We start from the raw sequence: 23,190 nt of genomic DNA, 5'->3' as shown, positions 1-23,190 counted from the left end.
GAACAGTATCACACACTGGAGACCAGCACCTCGAGCCGCTGGGGCAGACTTTGCCACCGCATGAACAAAAGGCTCCGAAAGAAGCAGGCAGTGCTTTTGAAGAGGGAGCTCCAAGCTAACATGAGAGTGGAAACTTTAAAATGTGACTGCTAGTTCCCAGTCATTATGCTGCTGCTGCCAACACAATGATGCCCTCATTCGATTGAGCACCCAAACAGTGCACTTTCACCCATGACTTTTACTTTGCCCAGCTGCAAAGAACAGGCAGTCCTGGAAGCTTTAGCAATGAAAGCCATCAATCATTCTGCCTTTTAAAGAGCCTGAAGAAGCATCAGACTATTTACAAGACAGGAGTTTAATGACAATACATCATTTGGGACACACAGTCTTCACTGAACTGAAATAGATGCAAATTGACAACCCGAATGTTCATTCACAGAAGTCCCTGCCACCAGGTAGGTGCTAGGTGAAAAGAAAGGTAATTTAGCCAACTTTATTTGGGCCTAATTGCCAGTATACAGATCTTCATGTTAGAAAGACTAAAAATATTACTGCAAGATAAACAGACCTGTAAAACAGCTATCTGCTTGCTGCTGCATAGGAACAGAGCCTCCTGTGTCAGGAGAGAACTCTACTGGCTGGGGGACTGTGTTAGGAGTTTTCCTGCTCCAACCAGAAAAGAAGTGTACCCACACTGAACTGCTTCAAATACATACGTAAAGAGTGTTGACTTTCTTAAACAGTGGAATAAGTCCGTACCTGCTGGAACCGAAATGATTCTGATCTCTTTTTCTGGTTCAGTTGCCACTCCTTAAAGTGAAGTACAGCTTCATCAACGTTGAGTATGCCCATTTTCACTTGTTCCTGTAACGTAATCAGCTGCCGTTGACCTGGGGTTTTCATTCCAGCAAATGGATCGTATATACTTGATTGAGACAGATCTCTTACAGGCCTGACTATTGTCTCTGAAAAGAGAACAACAGTGAAAACATCACTGAACTTGTGGCATCTGCCCTTTTCACTGAATGCAAAGCAATTCAAGCAGCTTTGATGTAGCAGAGATGCCAAAAGGTTAATATTAGAGACTAAACGTTTCCCTAGCTATAAGAGTATTTTGTCCACATGCCATCCTGCTGTTTGTCAGGACTAAAAAATCTGAGAGGTAGCATTGTGTGCAAATACATCCTAGTGATAATCTCTGTTCTTAAAAAAAAAAAAAACAAAAAACACCACATAATTTAAGTGAACAGTACCAAAGGTCCTCCTTAAAGCACTCTGCTTCCTCACCTCAGAAGTCTCACTTCTGCACCCTCTGTAATCCATAAAACAGTACTCCACCGTTGCAATCTAGAAAGCATTCCTAGATAGCATGTAGTATAACTCCAGAAACAGTTGAAAACTCATCCTACTGATGCTGGCCCTTTGCAACTCATTTACAACATAAGGAGTACCCAACTCAGGAGATAAAAGCACAGGTGCAATTCCTAGCACTCTGATAACGCACAGGATAAGAAACTAAAAAATAAGGTCACAGTTTTGAAAGTGCAGAGATCAATGGGAAGCAGTTCAATACAGGTTAAATCTCAGGAAATAATGATCAACAGGCAGTGACTATATCCAGAAGAGGAACATCAGGTTGACGAGGCAATGTGGATCAAAACATAAAAAAGGGGCTTCAACGATCATTAAAATCCTGACTGAGGATAAACTCTGAGACAGCAGATATGTATTGTATGAGATAAAAGAGTACTCATCACACTCCGCAGATATAAAAAGTTCCCAATGTCACATAAGGTCGGGTCATGCATATGGGACTATTATCCCCAGAGATAAAAAACAGCCTTATCTGTCACATACATATCTCACTTAAAGCTACCTCAGATTTGCTTTTGGATTATTTGAAAGATTTTCAGGATGAACCTCTGACTTACCTTTCTTCACCTTTCCCCTAGAGACATAGAGATTCTCAGGTCTTTGTGCTTTCTGTGCAAAAACTGTAATAAATAAATAAATAAATAAATAAATAAATAAAAACAACCACTCTTTAGACACTGAACACATCTCAGGAAGACAGAAATAGCATGAATGAATATGGGAAGCATATTATCATATTCAATTCTGCACCACGTTACAGCTTCTGTTAAGTCCTATTGGACCCCATTAAGTCCATAGGAGAATAGGATAATGAGCTGCACAGTAAAACTCCCTTTCTGTTGTCCTCAAAGAATATAGCTCAGCCATCTCTGAGAGAAATCTGAAAATACTTTCCCATAGCAAAGTAAAAGGAGGAAGGAGGAGTCACTGAAATTACTTTCCCATACTTGACTGGAGTTCTTGTTAGCAGGATTGTGAAATACGACCAAATTTTCACAAAGTGCCTAGGAAACTAAGAGGCAGTTCTTTTTAAATCCAATTAAACCCTATCTCAGAATGAGGTATTGTCCTATACAAACGCTACAAATCAGTGATACTGTTACAGAGCAGCAATTTCTCAATTTATTAGCTTGATCCTGTCCTTACAATATCAGAATCTTTCCTATTTAGTCGGATTTGTTTATAGTGGCTGGGGGCAATCTGTTATCTTATTGCTTTCATTATGAATAATCATAGGCCAAGACCTCAGGATAAAAAAAAAATGAAACATTTTCAGCATAGACAGAAAATGAAAAGCAGACCTGAAACTAGATCACAAAGGTAATCCAGCTTTTATGGGCTCAGAAAGACTCTAGAGGCAAATAATCAAAGGGTCACAGAAGCCACAGGTAGACTTTCTTGGCATTTATTTGGCAACTGGAGCCTACATCAGGGCCATTCTACAGTTGACTGTTCTACAGTTCAGGTCCTGGTACCCAACTCACTTTTGGAGATGTACAGCTCATTATCTGGCTGCGGAGAGCTGGATTCTGGTCTTGGAACAGGAACTGGAGGTCTGCTGGCCATTTCCTGTGGAAAAGGATCTTGTTCCACTGAATAATATAGGTCTTCACCACAACGCTGGTAAACTCCTTCCTCTGAATCTGGCACATCCATGCTACCACCTAAAACAGAATAGACTTTGTAAGCAAAACATCTGGCCACTTCACTGAACACCGGATCCCTCCAGATGTACCATGTACCACATTCTTAACAAGCTGACCATTTCTTAGGCAAACATACCCAGTTTTGCAGTGAATTAATGTGCTAAAGGTCTTCAAAACAGGACTTGATAAAGTCACTAATATCTTGTAGTATTTAAGTGTTTGCTACTAAGCCACTTTACTACTAAGCCAGTTAAAAAAAAAAAAAAAAAAGAAAGCAAAAAACAGTAGAAAGTCTCATAAGTGTCTTTAAGCACTAACATCAGTAGGTTTCTAAGTTCCAGTTAACTAACATGTCACAGTAGTTAACAAATCAAATAGAGCACTGGCTTCTAAAAGCTACCTGGGTCATCTACAGAATACAACAGGGACTTCTTTTGTTTGAAACAAGCAATTGCCATCAGCTGACAGTATACTTGATCTCAGAACAATGTCTCAGAAGGAGCTGGATGCGTGTATTTGTGCTTAACAAGTCCCAGCTACCATTATACCACCTCATCATCTCCATTCTATTCTCACTTCCGAATTCGCTGCAAATTCATCAAGTGCTGCCATACCCAATTTAACAGTTAGTTTTCTCTGTTTGTATGTTGGCAAATTACTGACTCAAGATCATAGAAAGAATTAAGAGCCCCTGGACTAACTGCCTCCTCTGCTATCAAGTCAGAAGTAAATAACCTACCCACTGGACTTAGTGTCCTTCAGTGATTGATGCCGGTACACCTAGCTGAGTCAATGCAAAGGAACTGACAGAGCACCAGTGTTGGCATGGGAAACAGAACAAGATGTTAAAGGACAGACTTAATCTTGCTCTGAGTCCAGTTGGGTCACTCATGAGAAGCAAGTCTGGATCTTATGGAACCTGGTGAGTCAGGAAAAGGCTTGGATGACCCTATCATGCACAGTGGGAACAGCCCAAAGAAGGTCTGGGAGCCAGAAGTTCTTTTCCTCTTTCCAGGCTGCTGTATTCAAGTAGATGGACTTATGAATAAAGCATCTGCATTAAAATTCATATCTAGCTTATGCTGCTCTACTTTATACTTTGCCCTTGCTTATGAGGGGAACCTGCACTAGATCAGGACACCAGAATTAATTCCCTTCACAAAGATAGGTACAAAGACAGCCATTCCTGAATAGATATCAACCATGTTTGCACCCACAGGTTAGCAGACACTGGAACAAGAAGTCACTCTTATTTCTTGTTAAGAAATTCACCACATTTCTGAAGTCACCTCACAAGCTTCACAGGCTGCTTTTACTGTTGTGTCTCATTTATACCCACTAAAGCAAGGCTGTCCATATCATATGGTGAGGATTAGCTTCTGTGCTTAACAGATCAAGGAGAAACCTCAAGTTCAACTGTGCTGTTCCCCTCCCTTTCCAAATAGTCTCACCTTCTAAAAACTTGCGGAGCATCGAGTCTTTTGTATTTAGAGAAATTTCATCTCTGGCAGTTGGAGTGTCTGGCTTGGACTGAAGCATCTCTACATCTGAAAAAAAAAACAGAAAGGTGACCTTGTTGATTATGCCCTTAAACACATGGAACAATATAATATGACATATTTCTGACTGAAATTTCATTTTATGGTGAAAATCAAAGACTAAACCAGACAACTGACAAGACAGTTGCCTCAAAAAAGGCTCATAAATTGCTGTGTTCCGTTCACCCTGCACAAATCTTTGCCAGCTGCCTGACACATGCTTGAGGAAGACAGATGTGATTAACATTGCTTGGTGAGAACTTCTGACAAGGCTCCAAAGCAGACACTCCTGGGAGGCCAAAATTGGTGCAAACTTCATGAATTTCCAAAAACAGACGTTATAGGCCATCTGTTCATAACACACAAGATACCTTTTGTTTGGTTACTCAATAAAAATGAAAACAGCTGGATGAGTTAACCAGCTGGACTGGAAGGTGTTTAGACAGTCAAGTAATAGCTTACTATGGAGAAAGAAGTGACAACAATAAGATAGTTTGTGAGGTCTTTGTTTTGCAATGAAGGATTCTGATTTAAAAACAAACAAAAAAAATAACATCGACCTAACTGCACTCTAAAACTAATCCTGAAACCTGAATCCTGAAACCTGAAAAATCCTGAAATAAAATGTTAGGTTCACATGTTCCTTATAATATTAAAAACAAGAGTGATATAAAAGAATTGTTGAGGCATATTGCAAAATATCTATTACCATATAAATTGGATCGTTTGGATTAACTGAGAATAGAAAATAGCACTCTGGATTACATGATGATTCCTGTAAAGCTGACGATACTAAACGCTAACAATACACTACCAAGATTTTGCTTTCTTAGAATGTTTTGGTTTTCATTTTTTTTGTTTGGTTGTGGGTTTGTTTTTTTTTTGATTGTTTGGTTTTCCGGTTAAAGACTCATTGTCAAAGGACCCAGTTATGGCTGCAAGAATGTGCCCAACCTCGCTTTAATCTCGCAGGTATACCTTCCATACAGTCACAGCAATGCTGCATGCTGTGTGGATTAACCACATCAGCAGTTTCTTAGAGCTCTGCAGTTCATATACCAAGTTTCATGCTGCTGAAGTTAATCTGCTCGCCACCAACCTAATTTAAAGTTCATTTAATATTGCTACGCTACACAAGCACAGATCTGGCCTTTGAGCATGGTAAAGAATCAGCATTACAAACCTGTATTTTTCCTATAATTTTTCTACCTTGCAGCCAAACGTGATTATTATTTTTAACATAGCTTTTAGAAACAAACCTGGAGCAAGTATAAGCCCTGAGCAAAGCCAATACTTTATGGATTTGGGGGCAGAACAGAATTTGACAGGTGTGCAAAATTCCTTTGATTCTCTATGGAATGAGCAGTATCCTCCCCATTTTGGCTGTGCTCAACATAATTACTAAACCAGCAGAGCAACAGGATACTGCAGGTTTTGTTTTCTATTACCGTATTAAACACAGTTAAATTTATGAACCAGGTAGTTTCTCTTAATAGATATGATTGTCACCTTTATACTCTCTGGCACACAGGGCTGTCTTGCATACAGATAAGATCTAACATCTCACTTGTGTACCAAAAATGAAAAGAAATTCTGAACTTCTCCAATGACACCTTCTGTTCCACTTGCTGCAAAACCAGGACAGTGGGATGGAAGTGACAAGGAAGCAAGCACAAAACTGGGTATCACAGTCAAAAAAGATCCCCAGATCCTCCTGAGGCTATTGGGTAATGCTGTTCTGAAGGGCTAGTGGGAAGAAAGGAAAGATGAGTTCCTAGATGTCAGTCTTCAGAATTTAGTAACTAAAATATATTTTTTCAAAGAGACTTTTAGTTTCCCTTTGCTGGGTTTAAGACTTCAGAAGGGATCTCAACCAATGTGCAGCAAGACATACAGAAGACGCGTTATGACCTACTGACCCTTCACTAGAGCTAAAATAGGCGTATGTGGGCACCCTTTAGAAAGTAATCATATCCTTTCCCCCTTTAAACATTTGTAAACAATAGAAGTTAAGTACTCCTGTACATGAAGAAAACTTACTCTGTAAAGAGACCGGTCCTTTATTAACTAAGACAAAGGCTTCAATGTGTTGGTATAAATCACACCCCAGATGTTTTTAAGAAGTTATATTTTACTGCAGAATTCCCACAGTTTGTTCAAGGAAAACTAGGCTGCTGTTTCTTGCATTAAGTGAGGAAAAAGTGAAAGTCAATGAGGACAGTGTTAAAAACCTGGCCTCAAGAGAATAAAAATATTGGGGGAAGGAGTAGAATAAGGGCATCACAACTACTATGTACTATTGAGGTTTTGAAGACCTGCAAATTATGGGACGATAGGTTTTATTCAGTTGAAACTCTGAAGGATAAAGGATGAAATTCACACTAAATCTGAATGTCCACACAGTTCATAGATACGGAAACAGCAAGTGGAGTCAGGACTTGTTTCCACCAGCCCTTTGCCACTGCCAGCGACTGACCTTGGACAGAGGAAATACAACCTGTTTCCCCAGATAAAATATCACAGCAAACTTCAGCCTTACAGTTGGAAAGTCAGCTTAGAAGGTAAGGCAGCACATCAGAGATACTAGAGAAGGTTATAAGGCATGGTAACTCTCTATACTCTAGAGGATTCCTTTTGTTCAAACTAATCAGGTGTTTCAAACTCTTCTGAATATACACACACACACACACAGAAACATGGCAGTTTAATTTTCACATGAATCAAACAGGTTTTCAAGACTTTTTCACGAGTCCTTGCTCCCAGAGCCTCGCCCCTACGCTGAGCTCTAGCATACTCAAAAATACTGTTTTGTAAAATTCAGGAGGTGGTGGTGAGACGAAAGTAGAAAAAGCAAAGCTCTTCATCTGATGCTGTAGTTCATACTACCAGATTGATACGATGGAGATAACTTCCCCTTCTTGTTTTTCAACTGCTGTTTGTTACAGTGTGTGAGTGACCCACCCATTTACTTGCAACTCGCACCAACCTAGAGCAAATTCCACTCGTACTCAAGAAAATTATGTTTGACATTACAGGTATTTGAAAAGGTAATAAAAGGGAAGTGCTTTTCTGAAGCAGGAATGATTACAGTTGATAATAAGAAATTAAATAAGACAATTCAATCTAACTTTAAAAAAAAAATAAAGCAAACAAGGTAGTAGCAGAAACTAGTAAGTTTCCAGTGATTTAGTTAGGAGTACTTTATGAATTACACTGTTCAGAGTATTAAGACCTATCTGGCAAAGAATACTCCTCTCCAGCAGAAGGGGAGGCAGTGTATTACTATAGATGAAGAAAATATTTTCCATTTTTTAAACCCATTATTTATTCCAAAGCTAACAGGGACAATTAGCAACTCAAAACAGCTACGTGCAACCCTCATGCAGCACCACTGTACAAGTGGCAAAGCTAGTCCTTGTACAGCTTCTTCACTCTGTGTTTCCCCAGGATCAAAAACAGATAGGAAAAAAAATGCATTAAAAAAGTGGGATGAAGAATACAAGAACTGGCAGAACACTCCAGCATCTAAATATTTGCTACTACTTTTAACTCATTATAATGGCTCCAGTCCTGCATTACCTTGTTTTCATATCAGTTTCTGCTAGGCTAATTGACTTAGTGGTACCAACTTTCTTTTGATCGGTCTCCAAAAAACTGGTAGAAGCACATTCTGATCACAATAACTGGGCAGGCTGCCACAGTATGTCTACATTTAAAAAAAAGCCCAGGTATTGTCCTCTAGATCACAACTGTAATCACTTACACAAGGGCTATTACTGAGGTACTTTCTGCAGGTCAGAAGAGTTGTTTACTATTTCCTAGGAAGCTTTTTGTCCTCAGAAAACAGTACAAAAGACTAAAGTTTGTATTTGTGATGTCAGTCCTAAGCCAGCCAGCACTCCCACTAATTTCAGTGGGAGTTTACCTCTGTGCTGGTATTCTAAATAATGTTGAAACCCCTTCAGTTTGACGGAACAAGACCAATTGTGGAACATGGCGCCAGTTTAACCTTTACCTGTTATGACACAGGCACCTGTTATGGCATTTTAGGCACCATTCAGACAAGCTGTAAGTGTTCATCAGGCAAAGACTAACAGACTACATAAGAAATACAGATATTTTCTGTAAAAGATTCCTGAGTGGAAGGTGACAAAGAAGTGTGCACAGGAGCAATAAGTTGGGAGATCTCCAGAAAAAGCAGGGAACACTCATTGCCCTTACTAATGTGTTACAAATAAGCCATATAGAACATCTATCCAACATTTTAATACAAACTTATCCAGCCATGCTTTCTAGTACAGAAGTCGTAAATATCTACTTCAGAGTCAAGCTTGGGTTTTTACCTCTCCAGTCCTACTAGCCCTGCAGAGCCCGCAGCATGTGTATACACCAGGAAAAGTTTCTGGTGCTGACCCTAAAGACCTCTACCACACCACTGATGTAGCTGCTCTTGCAGAAGGGTCCCCTGAAGGGCAGTGGCCTGCTGGGCTTTCACTGCTAAAGAAGCCTAAGAAAAGCAGACTGACTTGGGCTTTGAATGTACAACTTTCCTATCCCTAGGCAGCCAATTCATTAGCTCTCCATTTCCATGCCTGTCAGCCAAGCAGGCTGTTTTCCGTATTCCATCCCAAACAGCAGCCAAGCTCCTTCCTAAGATCTGCCAGAGTAAGTGGGAGCAGAAAAACCTGTATTCTTGAACAATAAACTTAGTGTAGTTTGACAGAAACGGGCAAGAATACACATACGTAAGGAATTCAGGTGGCACACAGAGAGGTGGTGATCTTCAGCAGGGAAGAAGCAAGGGTCATAAAACAATTAGCTCTTCCACCAACAGTCTACAGAACTGGCAAATAGTTTTCTTAACAGCAAGCAATTCTGATCTAAATCTGAACCAATATGAAGACATTTCAGAGAGGCTTTTCAGAGTCCAGTTGAAGAAGTGGTAAATTACAGGGAGTTTGACTTGCATTCATGGAAGAGAGGAATACCCCCCTTCATAGTGTCTGGGATTTCTAGATGTTTAAGGAGTGGAAGACAACAGGTTGCTCTCAGTGGTTTTAAGCACATTTTCCCCCCTCTGCAGAATTATTCTATCAACCCCATTCAGAGATGCACTGACTGCAGCAGAGCTTCTGAATATCTGGAAACACCCACCCTCTTACTGTGGACAACAGCAGCTTTGTTCTATAGGAGTACAACTGCCTTTACTGCTTATTCACCACCTGAAGGCACAATAATCCTGGTTTTGACAGCAACAAAACTAACCCCACAGTAGCCAAACAAAATTTAGCAGAGAGGTATATATGATTTCAGGCAGAGAACTGAGAGTTTTCTGGTCTCCACAACCAATAAAAATGTGTTTTATAGCATTGTTTAATCTAAAAGAGAAGAAAAACGACCCATGACAGATAGAGTCTATAAGCAAAAGTATTGCAGCAGGAAAAGCTTTTCTCCCAAGGCAATATACTTAAAGCTGAAGAAACATTGGAAGCCCTTACGTGGGTACTTAAACTATAATAAGCTACACTTCCTGCTTATCATGGGAACCATAAAATGTACCAGTGGGATGAAGCAAGACCAAGAAGGAAGATAAGAACAGCAAATTTACAATTGCTTAACATAAGTACTTAACTTTATATTTGCAATCAGCCTCACTGAACATTAATAGTGAAAAAGTTAAACAGCTGCATATTTACCAGAAATAGCTCTACGTTTTCATCAGTAAACAAGGTGAATTAGGATCATGATTTTTCAGTTTCTATCTTTTTGGAACACATTTCTAAATGTTCATTTTCTTTTGTTCCTAAGCTGCTGAGGTAGAAGCTCAACTCACGTTTGAAATCTTTCAGTGTTTCACAGTTGTAAGTAAAATTACATCTTGCACTGTGTTGTCTTCCACTAAGTCAGTGTCTCTACATCCCTGGATCTCAGGAGGGAGAAATGGGAAACAAAAGAAACTTTCTCTTCCAAATGCTACATCAGCTGCTCAGGATTCAGACAGTCTTCAAAACACTGAGGAAATGGCTCTTGACCATGTACCCTGGCAATCACAGAAATCCTTAGGGCAATTTTATCAGCCAGCCAATATCAAAACCAGAGCATGGCTTCCTTATGGTGATATCAGAAAAGCTATAACCAGCCCTCACTCTGAAACTCAACCAGGGCACTATTATTGTATAAGAGAGACAGAGCAGCTGAGGCTTCTAAACCCAGAATATCGCAGTGATTATACATACAAAGGTCTTCTGGGGCACCCGGGACAAATCCAGCCATGGATTCATATAGCTCTTCATCGGAGCCAGGATTCAAGGAACACTTCATTAACAGGTCAGTGGAAAGATGAGCCATGGACTCGTAAACAGACTCATCCTCTTCACCTTGCATCAGCTCTTCCTTAATGTGACTCTTCAGCATATCTGCTGTTTCCTAGAGAGAAAAAGAGTCCAAGAAGAAAACAAAACAAAACAAAAAATAATTTAAATAAAAAATCTGGAGAATCAATGCAAAGCAAAACATTTTTCTCCCACCACTGATGGAAAGAAACCTTCCAAGAGTAGCCCATTCCCAAAGACTAAGGCTTCTCAAAGGAATTTAATCTCCATTACAGCTGTTTGGGGCCAGCCTTCAGGATCTACGCTGTAACACTAGGTAACAAAGGTGAAGCAAAGAGGTTCTAAAACATTCAGAATAGCCAGTATTATTTTTCTATCCATCAATTTCATTTTCTACCTGATGTCTTCGAGCTCCTGGAACATGAGCAAAGTTCATTCTAAAATTACAACGGTTTGTCAAAGGCTATTTTGGTGTAAGCGTAGCTTACGTGACCATAAGGGGGAAAACTTGCCGCATGTGGAGCACTTTCAAGAAAGCAAAGTTTTAGCTTTGCTGTAGATTCAGTTTCAATTTCTTGGCACTAGCAGCAGCACGTAACGCACAGAGTGGGAGTCCACAGACCACCTTTTTTTTGGTAAGACTAACAGGAAACCTCACAGCAAGCAGCTGCTCATGCAATATGGGCAACTTTCGATTCACAGGACAGCAGAACTCTCTCATACATTTGACACATGAGGGGAGAAAAGAAAAGGTATGGAGGGCAGTGCTGACCTTTACCAAACACCACAGGAGAGCAAAATGAAAATCTTCACCCCGGCTTCCTTACCAAGCTCCCACTATGTCACAAGCTCAGACATCTTAACTGGTTGCAATACTACAAGACATTCTTCTATCCACAACCATCATCTCATTGGCCTTCATCCACAGGGCATGTGTCAAAACTGTCCACACATGCTTCCGTTCACAGCCAAAATGGGTCAGTAGCTCATGTAATGCTTTAGGGAGGCGAAGAGGAACTTTTGCCAGACATAAAACGAGGTGAGTAAAGGGGGTTACTAGGATTTTCAGATATCCATATTAGTACTCCTTCTAAACCCACAGCGCTCCTAGTCACTACCCTGCTGTGGACACACTGGTGCAGATTATTTCTGTGCTATTATTTCTGGTGCTAAATTGCACAGATAGTTTGAAGGCTAGTAAGCAGGACCTACTCTTAACATAGCTCTGTCACTCTGCTGGTAAAGAAAACATGGGAGGAACACAGTACAGCAATAAAGTTGAAAGGACTTCCTGAGCATCTCTCTTACCCCAATGCAAAGATTTTAATCATAGTTTACAGTTTCTGTAGCCTTCCTGATCTCAGGACAGGATATGACCTTTATTTAGCTCTGATATATAACCCTAAATTTATCCTCCTATCACGAAGCAAGTCCCTAGTCTAAGAACTACCCATACCACCAGAATAGGGCTTAAATACTGCTGTAATAGACTGGCATACTTATCTCCCACCATTCAGGCAACTGCTAGGGACAACTACGTACACCATTTCAACAAAAAGTAAAGGCAGATAAAATCTACTCAGTAATTTGGGGTTCTGGACAACCTTATCTAGTGGGTGGCATCCCTGCCTATGGTGGGGAGGAGAGGGGGTGTCCACATCATAATCTGGAAGAAGTCAGGGTGCTGTTTTCTGGGGTGGCTCAAAGGAGAACCGAATTGTGAATTGAGCTCCCACAGCAATAACAAGTGGGGAATGGACAGATACCCCAACAGAGGAAAAAATGCATTTCATGTAGAACAAAGATCAGCTGTGAATGAGCTGATAATCAGACTGTACTATGACTAATCAGAGTACCTCAGACTGTACCTTCCCAAACATATTCAGTTCCCATAGTACCTCCTAAAGTAAGTGGGATGAAGGGGCTGTAGTTTTTCCAAGATCAGAGATTAGAAGAATACAACAGGCACAATGTGGCTGCAGAAACATCATTAGATGGTTGAACAATAAGGAAACACGGCATGGCAAGCTCTGCTTCCATCTTATTTGTTCTGTTGAAAAGCCCTAAGAACTTTCCTGGCTCCAGGGGTGAAATCAACCCTCCCACATGGAAGTTTTCATGGTAGCTGGACATCTACTCCTTACCACACCACTTTGTACCTCAGCACTCCTGGTCCCACAACACTGCCCAAACCTGCTGAAATAACAAAGAAGGACTGCTGCTCCCTCTTACCACATATTCATCAATGAATTGCCGGAGGTCCTTAAAGCCATGCTTTTCTGCGATTGTGTTTGGATAGTGGCCATATTTGTTGGCCACACTATATGCCTGCAGTGCTCCAGGGCATGTCAGCAGCAAAGCAGTGAGGTTTTTCAGCCCGTATCTTGCAGAAAAGTGAAGCAGCGTTGGCAATTCCTCATCCCTCTGATCTGTGAGAAGACATGTCTGTTAGAATCTAAGCTTCTTTCTAGCAGCAGCAGAGACAGCAGATGAGAAACAGACTTCCTAGCAAACGCACCAACCAAAACAGGTTTGAAAACCCTGAAAAGAACATGTACCATTTCAAAATGGAGCTAGCTCTGCACAAGTGAACTACCTGAGGTATCTAGCACATCCCCACATTTGATTGCTATGGTCTTTAATGGGGAATCTGGCACTGTACTAGCTGCATGTACGTAGGATCACAGGTTCAGAAGGAGCTCTTAAATCATCGTTCCAGTAAGTTCCAGCTGCTGTAAGGAACCAAATCATGGTACCACACCAATCCAACTGCCAAGTGCCCACTGTGCACCTTAGAACAGACTCATGGGGTAGGGGGAAAAAGGACTGTGCTGGGGAAAAATACCGCACGGGACTGGAAGAATAAGTGAGAAAGTAAGGCAAACATTTCTGGGGGCATCATCTTTTCACTTTGTGGTTGAAGCTGTCTACATAGCTGTATCTGCCACGCTATAATAAAGTGAGACAGACACGTAATAAGAAGGGACACACAACCAGCTCTAGACATAATCTGAAATTTAGCTTCCTGGCTGAGATTCAAAACTTGAGACAGCCTGTGCAGGTACACACTTCAGTATTAAGGTGCTCCAAGGAAAAACTACTGATACAGATGAAGTTTCAAAAGAAAACAAAAATATTTCAACTTGCTTGTCATCATATCGTTTTCTTCCAGCTGGTTGATTCCAAATAGGTGTAAGCCACTGGCAGGAATGTTCTTCTTCAGTGACTCTGTCAACAATTTGTCCAGTGCTTCTATGCTGTATGGCACAATTTTAAAGGCCTAGAAATAGATGGAAAGTGATTTTGCTTGGTTAAGTCTAGAGAGTCATTTAAGATGAGACTTGGAGGGTGATGTAGTAAGTTTTATTTATTTAGAATATATCAGGAAAAAATATGCATAGATACTGAGGGCGGCAATGTTTAGATAAACAAGGAACATGAAGAACTTCTTGGTCCAACAGAGTGTGATTAATCTAAACAGGTAAGAACTACAAACTCCACAACAAGACAGTCACTCATGTAACTGGAAGCATGGAAGACTTATTTCCTACTTCCTTGATGGGCATAATCTCACTTTTGAAGCTGCTCCAGTGAAGTGTCACTCATGCTCTAGGTATGAATAGGTCAATTTTGAATTGCCCTGGTGTACACCCTGGCTTTTGGACTAGTGCTTAGTCAAAGACTGTGAAGCATGCCTTTACCCCAAGAAGGAGCACAGCCCAGTACCAGCTGCTCCTTAACTTGAATTAAAAAGGAGGTGAAAGACAGTCTCCTCTGCCCCAGGCATGCTGGTGATTAACACTGCTCTCTGTAGACTTCTGCTACATAGCTAATCAGGGATATGGAGGCAGAAAGCACAGACAAGGGATCTGGAGAACTTGCTCGTGCAAGCTTTACCACTGTAACAGGGTTCAGGTACCCTAACTGGGGAAAATATGATATGAGAACTGAGGACAGGCTTTAAAGAAATAGAACTATTTGTTTATTCTTAGTACTTATTTTACCCTTCTTCAGTCAGCTAGTGTAAACTTTGTTACACTTTCACATCTTTTGCAAAAACCCTTTGGTAAAAAATTCCAAACATTTTATGCAGTACTTTCTGCTGTATCAAGTTCTGTCACCTTAATCTTTTCAAATCAAGGTCTAAACATGGGTGTTGACTGATAGTAATTTCCTTGTTAGCTGGATGGCCTGAATTGCCTTAGCTAACTATTTGTTCCAGATACGGTAAAAGTACCTGTGCTTTTGTTCTAAGGGGATTTTTAGGGACCTTCTCATAGCCCTAACAACTTTGCATTTCTGCATTTCAGAAAAGCAAGAGTGCTTGCCACAAGGTAGCTCATGTCCACCTATCTACTCTTTGAGAAGAGCTGGTTTCCAAAGCAGTCGTTTGCTAGAGTTGTTACCTGGCACATGAACTGTACTGGGTTGGCTGCATTTGCGAGCAGACTGCTGATTTCCTCCATGTCGGTATGGTAGGTGACGCTCGTTTCTCCCACCATCAAGTCCCCTGAGTATATCTTTAGAGGCACTGTCCCAGAGGTTAAATCTTTGAAAGAAAAGAGAAGAAATCACCTTTAAGAACTAACAATGGGAACAAGTCTTCATCACATGCTCCAAGTATAGGAGGAAATCGGAGATACTGTCAGCTGGATACCAAAATAGTTTCTGTTGTATACAGTTCATGAAAAGTCACACAAAAGAAAGGTGATGATATTCATCTGAATACCAGGCAGGAAAGTACTTTGGAACAGCCTCCTTCATAGGCATGTCAAAGCATATCACCTGACCTTCTAGGTCATCTGCTAACCCTAGTCTGGACCACTAATGATAACAGTACTCCACTTCAAATTACAGAACCTGACCCCTCTCCACATCTGGCTTGGGATTTCGCATCCTCTCTCAGTCTCACTACTCTCTGAGTGAAATCAGCTTAGAAGATTTCAGCTTTGCAAGTTTACACAGGCACAGGATTTCTCTCTTACATGCAACTTGGGAGCTTCCTAATATTTTACCCAGTGTGTACTCATAGGTCTGAGCTCTGAAGCACACGTATTTTGAATCCCACTGAAATTAATCTTTCCCTGTCTATATGCCTGGCTGTAACAACTAAGCAACCAATGAAATGGTTACTGTCACACCTAAAAGGAATTCTAAATGTATTTGTTAGAAACTGCAGAGCTAAAATATATGTACACTGCATCAAAGTGAAAGTCAGGCTTATAATTCAAAGTGCATGTTAGTTTCCAGGTACATGTTTAAATCAGAAGTCTTGATTTAGGACAGATTAAACTGAACATCTGTATGTGGCTGAGGTAGTTTTCCTTAGACCCATCCACTTGCTTGACTTCTTCAGAGTTGCTGTAATGGCTGTTAGCGTCTATTCCCAGACCTAATACATGGACTCTTGACGAACACAGACCACAGTAGGTTAAATAAAATAATCCTGGGAAACCACTATCACTAAAAAGATCAGAAATCTTGCCCCTAAAGGTTACTGAATGAAAAGTTTAGACAACTTAAGCTTTTGTAAGTGTAAATATCTAGAATGACAGAACACATCTGAATTAAAAGACAAGCTACATTAAACAGCTTCATCTCTAATCACACAGAGATCATCATACATTAAACATGTACTGTTATAATCATGCAGTTATTTACCAGCACTTACCTTCTCTTCATGCCTGCCAATACTAACATACTGGTAATACTAACACATAATTAAGTTCAAAGTGCTTTACAAGCTGTAATCTTTCCTCAGAACTCCGACTAAGTTTTTTCCATATTGCAACCCCACCACTGCTGCCAGGAAAACAGAGATCCCGAGCAGCAGTCTCCTCAGTTCCATACCAGCAAAGCATCACAGATGAGAATTCAAGTTCAAGATTTCCTGGTGTCAGTGTTTCCCACACTGCAACCTCCACCCTTACACCCCTGACACTTCTCAGGACAGGTAGGTTGGGATAGAAAGGAAACAATGAGAGGTGGGGAGGTGGGAATTCAAATCTCAGCCCGGCTTACTTGGAGCTTCCACGGAGATTGTGTACTCATTCTCCATCTCAGCCAGCACACACACAGACGATGCATTCTCTGGAGAGAATTCCACTTCAGTTTTCACTTTGCTATCTAGTCTACATTTCATGATAATATAAATAGTGGTCTGCACCTAAGAGAGAAAGGCATTAGAATATGTAGTTTCACAATACAGGAACACTTATTTTAAGCCCCCTTTCCAGGGATTTTGTTGTTATTGCGACTAACAAGTTAACATCTGTCATTTCCACAGTCTTGAATGATTTTCAGTAACATCTTCCAGTCACCGAGTTACTAGGCAGGTGGCTTCTGTTACAGCTTGCACCAGCACAAATACAGACATTAAGCTGATAAAAACTCTGTGATGCTATATTTATAATCTGATTTACTTTCAACCACAGCGGCCTCTTCCCTCGAGCAGCACAGTCCCATTTTGAACAGACACAGAGGAAGAAACTTAAAATTAAAATTAGCATATTCTGGAGATGCAACAACCTTATCCAATTATTTTTTATTTTATCTACCTGTGTAGCATGGGTCTTTAGCCAGAGCTTTGTTTAAAAGGCAAGAATATCAGGTCTGCAAAATTTTCATTGGCCCTGCGTTTAACAGTTCAGTTATTACATTACCTGTAATAAAATGTATGAGATAGCTGAAGTCCTTCATTTGGCCTGAGACTTGTCTAGCCTCTACTTATGTGAGTTATGAAAGTGAATTCCTGGACCAGATTCTCAGTTCTGAAAACTAGGAGATTTCCTGGGTCGTGCTTTGTGGCAGCCCTTCATACTGCACGTCGTACTGCTCAGCTGTGACCCAGTCAGGTTTTCAAAGATCACCAAAGGCCTGACTTGTGGCCACTTACATGGCTATGTTAGATTCTACAATAACTAACCTGAGAGAAACCTGAAGAGACTTCCTTGTCCGCAAACTTAAGCTGAACATAATGATCCCTAACTAGGCCAATGAAAGCAGCCCAGCAGCAACAGAAAACTCAAATGATTCAAGACTGAGTAGAGTCATCTTCCATAACTCTCATATAACGATTTATTGACTTCATTCCTAGCTGCTCCTTACCATGCTGCAGCTAAGGTATTTATCCTCAACTCAAAACACAGACAAGCCACAGCAAAGGAGTTTTACCTACCTCAACGTCATTGTAAGGTATATTTTATTAATATCACGGAATGATTTGGGTTGGAAAGGACCTTAAAAATCATCTAGTTCCATACACACATGCAGACCCCTGCCATGGGCAGGGACACCTCCCACTAGACCAGGTTGCCCAAAGCCCCATCCAACCTGGCCTTGAACAATTCCAGGGATGGGGCATGTCTGTTGCTACCACTGCCACCCGTCACCTGCACTAGAGAAATTCACAGACTCACAGAATCATCTAGGTTGGAAGAGACCTCCAAGATCCCCTAGTCCAACCTCTGACCTAACACTAACAAGTCCTCCACTAAATTCCTCCATCAAGGAAGCAAAAATACTCAACAAAGTCTTGGAAACACATGCAGTGAATTCACAAATAGATGCCCAGTATATACAAGGGGAACAGCACTATTCCCGTGAACAAGCAAATAAAGCTGATACCAAAAATTCCAGGTACAGTGTTCTCTGTGTTAAGTCAACAACTGTGTAAACATTTAAAGCATTCCAACAGTCTGCTGACTTCCCAAACCACCCTTGCTGTGAACAAGTCACAAGCCACACACACCACAGAGGGAACAAACTGTTTCGGTAAGGATACTTCCTAAAATGACCATTCCTTCCTTTCACCCTTCCCTCTTCCCCAAGAGAATGCTATCCCACGTCAAGAGCAGATTATGTCTAAAGTCCAAGGCACATATTCATAGACTACTGAATAACCCAACACTGAACATCCATGACTCTTGCTGCAGGCTCAGATGCACCTCAAATGCAGCACGCTGCAAGGTACACACTAACACTACAAAATAAATCCATCTACCTGACTACAGGACGAGCTGTTTCACTGTCACACACTGAGCTCTTGCCAAGGCAGAAACGAGGTTCTAATAGCCATTTGCAAGCTTGTTACTCCCCCTCCTCTTTCCCTGCCGGTTTACTTCTGGTTTCACTTCAAGGTGTGGTCAACAGCATTTGAGTTCCTTTCCAAAGCCAGGAGACAGACTGTTTCTACCAAATTTGAGCTATTATGTTTATTTTTTTCAAGTTTCTCTGTACAGCACAAAGGTCAGGTTCTAAGTAAAAGCAGAGGATCCCCAAATTACACTGCCTTAACTGGTGCTTTTAGAAAAAGCACAAAGCTCCTAAGAGTCGGCAAAACTGATATGGATGAAAGAAAAAAATAAAACAGTGCTTCATTTCAGTGCACTGAAGCATGAGTCCGCCCCTGGCAGGGGGGGCAGAGGAGGAAATAATGTAAAGCAGCAGTCACACTGCAGTGGAGCTTTGCTAAACTGTTAGATGAAGTTTCCTCTGACAGCCAGACCCTCCTACACCAGTGCCTCACATCTCAAAACTACGCAATGAAAGCCCAGCCACTCTGACTGAAAAGTACGCTGCAGAGGAGGTAGAGACAGTGGTGCCATACACTTCTTTCCTGGTGCATGGTATTAGTTTTTTTCCATCTGACACAATGCTAGGCTAAGAAATGTAATTTTTCAGACAGGAAGCCATGATCCCAGCTCTTTGAAGTCACTTGCAGGACATGCACCAGCACTGCCATACTAGATTGCATCTAGGCTCTGAAGTTGTCTCATTACCACCACCTTACTCCACTTTGCACCCCTAAATGTCACCAGAACCTAAAATGGGGAGTCAAGAGTGTGAACTTGCCTCATAACACACAAGACAAGCAGCTATATTAGTGACACTATCCATCAGTAAGTGACATTGCAGCCTAGATGATAGCAGACACTGCGTATTACCAAGCTATTTCTGGGCCTAGGGAACTGAGCTCTTAAAACTGAGACACTGAGGACAGGGAGCTGAATGGGACAGAAAAAGAATTATGGACTGCTTTCCAGGCCTGTAAAGCTGCCCACTACAGAGTAGCATAATGTGTTGTACCAGCACACAACAAGAACACAGCCCACGGAGTGGCCATACAGTACCCCACAGCGTATGCGGTCAGGCTGCACCACCAGATGGTCCGCAGTGCTCGTGGATGATCCATGCTCTTCGTTCATGGCAAGTCTGCAGGAGTAAACTGAGTTCTTCTCGTCTTCTGTTTCTGTGTCAGTCACAGAGTCACAGCCCGAGTCTAAAATAAAGCATATAGAGTTCTATTACATCGTTTCCATTTGCTGAAAATGCACGGACACATATACATCAATCCTAGGAAACAGCCACGGAGGCCAGGTGGAACTTGCAACAGTTCTCAAACCAATGTTTAGAAATGGGGATCTAGTTGAAGAAAGGGAAACTAAAGAGTTTCCTCATTTATTCCGTTAAGGGGACTGCTGGGGAACATTCAGAAAGACACAAAAGTGCTGGAGTAGCACTGAACATGCTTACAAAACAAGCACAAAGCCACTCCCTGATGAGATGGATACTCCCTTTCTCTCATTAGATAGGAAAATAAGTATCTTAATGTCTGGTGTCAAAGTGATCAGCAAATAGACTCATCTGATTCCAGCTGCACTCTCAGCGCACTGCAGAGTAGGCAACAACCTTTAAAGTCCTCCTCTCCTAAAGTAAATGAAGATCTACTTTTCTTTTATTTCAGCAGTATCTTTACTTTTCTGGACCCTGCTTGCGCTGCTTACTCCGACTCCTAAGTTTACTGTTATGTTCATAAAATACAACATGAGGCAATAGTCTGAAGCGATCCTATTATGCAAGCAAGTATAAGTTTCTGTAACTATACAAGAGTGAACTTGAAACACATCAGAGCCTTCTCCTGGAAGAATCACAGCACTCTACCCAAATAAGCCCACGAGAAGTAAACACATGTAACCCCACAATCTGCATGTACAAAACAACGTTCTCCTTCCTGATTCACAGTAACGCCATAGATGTTTTATCGATGGAAGAGCAAACACTTGCACACAAAAAGGATAGCAAAAAATAACATAGATGAGAGTTATCCTACCCTGCCAGGAAATACTTTCCCCAGCTGCAGAAAGGAAATAGACACATTTGCATTTAGTTAGTAGAAAGATTTTTTTAAATCTGGTTTCTACCTCAAATTATACCTTTTTTTTCCCCATTTCCCAAAACATGGGGTAAAAGTCACTGACTTTCTTTTGTCAGAAGACTAGCATGAATTCTTAAGCCTACCTACAATAGGCAAAAATTTCCATTCAAATTTTGGAAAACTGTGAAGCAATTAAAAATTTAAGACAATATTTTGGAATTTTTTATTTTATTTACTTACTTACACATCTGTAAAGAGCAATACAAATTATTTGCCCCCAAACTTCCAAGCACATCATTTCCAAAATTGAAGACCACCAAAAATTTATTAAAGCAGGCTTCTGTTAGGATGTCAGGTCCTGCTACTCTCACACAGTGAACAAGAGTCAGTCAGAAATTTAAGTCTAGACTTCTTCCTTATTATAATAATTAAAGATTGAAACTTAGGATATTTCAAATTGTCACACATTTTTTAAAAATTATTTTAAAGTATTTTCTACATGTTTGAACAGGATTTTATGAACTACACAGATATGACTATGCTTTCAATTGACAAATTTCAAGTCACAAAAGTTTAGCAAATTATTCAGCTGAAGGTTTGGTCACAGAGTCACACACACACTTAACTTTAAGCTCGTGATTCATTCTACATAGCAAGTATAACCACAATGCTGCTTTAATATTTGCTGTAGAAAGATCAGAGCCAAAAATCTGCAGCCCTAAAGTTCAAGTAAGGCACCACTACCAATATCAGTATTTCTTAAACCTAGAACAGTGTATGTCAATAAGACATGGAGATTTTAAAACAGCACCAATGCAAATTTGCAGATTTGACTGAGAAGAAACTACTTTGACACAGGGCTATGTACTGAAGGTCTTACGGATTTTCAGGCTGCATCAAAAAGTATTACAGAAAATGGTCTGAGGCTTTAAATTCCTTAACTCAATATGTTAATTATCATCCAAAGTTATCAGCTGCAGAAGCCAGACCTCAGTTTTGGGAACCCTTGTCCTGGGAAAAGGTGGGCTGCTCCCATCTGGGAGAGCCAGGCTGCCCAGTTGCACAGGAGAAAATTAAAGCAGTAGACTCACATCCTTCCCTTGCATGTCTGCAATCACTTGAGGTGTTTGGCATATGCAGAGCAAGGCAGCATATCCCTTTAGGAGGAGAAGAGGCAACTGTTACTAGAATTGAGTCTTATCTCTTGGTTATTTCCAATATGACTAAATCAGAAAGACTAAGCTCATCACAGATAACAGAACCAACAATGACCAGACTAGGAACATGTTAATATTTCTGAATCATAAGCACAAGCTGACACTTGCTAGGATCCTTACCCTAAACGCATCATCCCCCACTCCTTAATATGGAGCCATCGGTGTGGTAATTTGTACCTCGCTTGCCCAACATATAGCCTGTGTCAGAGGAAAGAAAACCTACAGCTGTGGATCTCAGCTACAACATCTAAAGTAAGCATGCATGAGAGAGAACAAGCCTCCAGGCCTCTGCTTTCCTGACATTATTTAACACTGGTAAATAATTAGCAGGACAACTACAGGAGTCTGCACTTAAGCTGTTGAAGAAGTTCCGGCATTGCTAGATCCCATCTTGCACTTCTGCTTTTCTGTAACAGAGTTGAGTGCCTGGAGGTCATACGTAAGAACAGAGCTGTTAGGTAATATGGGAAAAAGCACTGTTAATCAGTAATTAGATTAACAGCTGACGGAACAAGCGCTGGGGTTTTGGGTATGAATTATTCATCTGTTTTCTTCATTCAGAAAATTCTGAAATTGTAAGTCACCAACTTCCCCAATAAGCAACGAAGTGATGCCATGGCCACCTCACAGGTTCCAGTCACACGCCATCTTATGAACATGCAAGGAAACTGTGCCATTACATTCAGTAATATCCGTGCTCTAAAGCGACATGCTGTTAGATCAGGCCTCCCTCTCACTCCGATACTTGGCTAATGACAACCCATTTGCATATAAAGATTCAGCAATTATACCGCTGTAACTGGAGCCAGGTTAGACCGGCCATCACTGAGATCAGACACGTTAGAAAGTTATGAGAATAATACCTGAATTGAGCTTCTCCATGAGCAGCTGCTGTAGGTCAACAGCTCGTGGTTATAAAAGGCTCTG

At 40.9% G+C, this 23,190-nt stretch overlaps 1 protein-coding gene across 4 annotated transcripts in view; it reads right to left on the bottom strand.

Moving 5' to 3' along the window:
- Positions 1-23,190, bottom strand: part of PIK3AP1 (phosphoinositide-3-kinase adaptor protein 1) — a 48,295-nt gene that overhangs the window by 7,227 nt on the left and 17,878 nt on the right. For 3 of the 4 annotated variants that reach the window (XM_082764508.1, XM_082764507.1, XM_082764506.1), the window contains exons 3-12: positions 20,022-20,170; positions 16,912-17,056; positions 15,297-15,439; positions 14,038-14,170; positions 13,123-13,319; positions 10,795-10,984; positions 4,472-4,567; positions 2,859-3,038; positions 1,932-1,994; positions 760-965 (exon numbers count right to left, since the gene is read on the bottom strand). In XM_082764508.1, coding sequence (XP_082620634.1) covers positions 760-965; positions 1,932-1,994; positions 2,859-3,038; positions 4,472-4,567; positions 10,795-10,984; positions 13,123-13,319; positions 14,038-14,170; positions 15,297-15,439; positions 16,912-17,056; positions 20,022-20,170 — 1,502 coding nt within the window. Of the gene's footprint in view, positions 1-759; positions 966-1,931; positions 1,995-2,858; positions 3,039-4,471; positions 4,568-10,794; positions 10,985-13,122; positions 13,320-14,037; positions 14,171-15,296; positions 15,440-16,911; positions 17,057-20,021; positions 20,171-23,126; positions 23,180-23,190 lie in introns of those variants that run through there. The other variant, XM_082764509.1, reaches the window with a different exon arrangement.

This window comes from Aythya marila (assembly GCF_965140915.1).
Source record: "Aythya marila genome assembly, chromosome: 7".
NCBI classification, from domain to species: Eukaryota; Metazoa; Chordata; class Aves; order Anseriformes; family Anatidae; genus Aythya; species Aythya marila.
The sequence above is the reverse complement of the archived record's forward strand: the minus strand, read 5'-3'. Positions and strand labels throughout refer to the sequence as shown.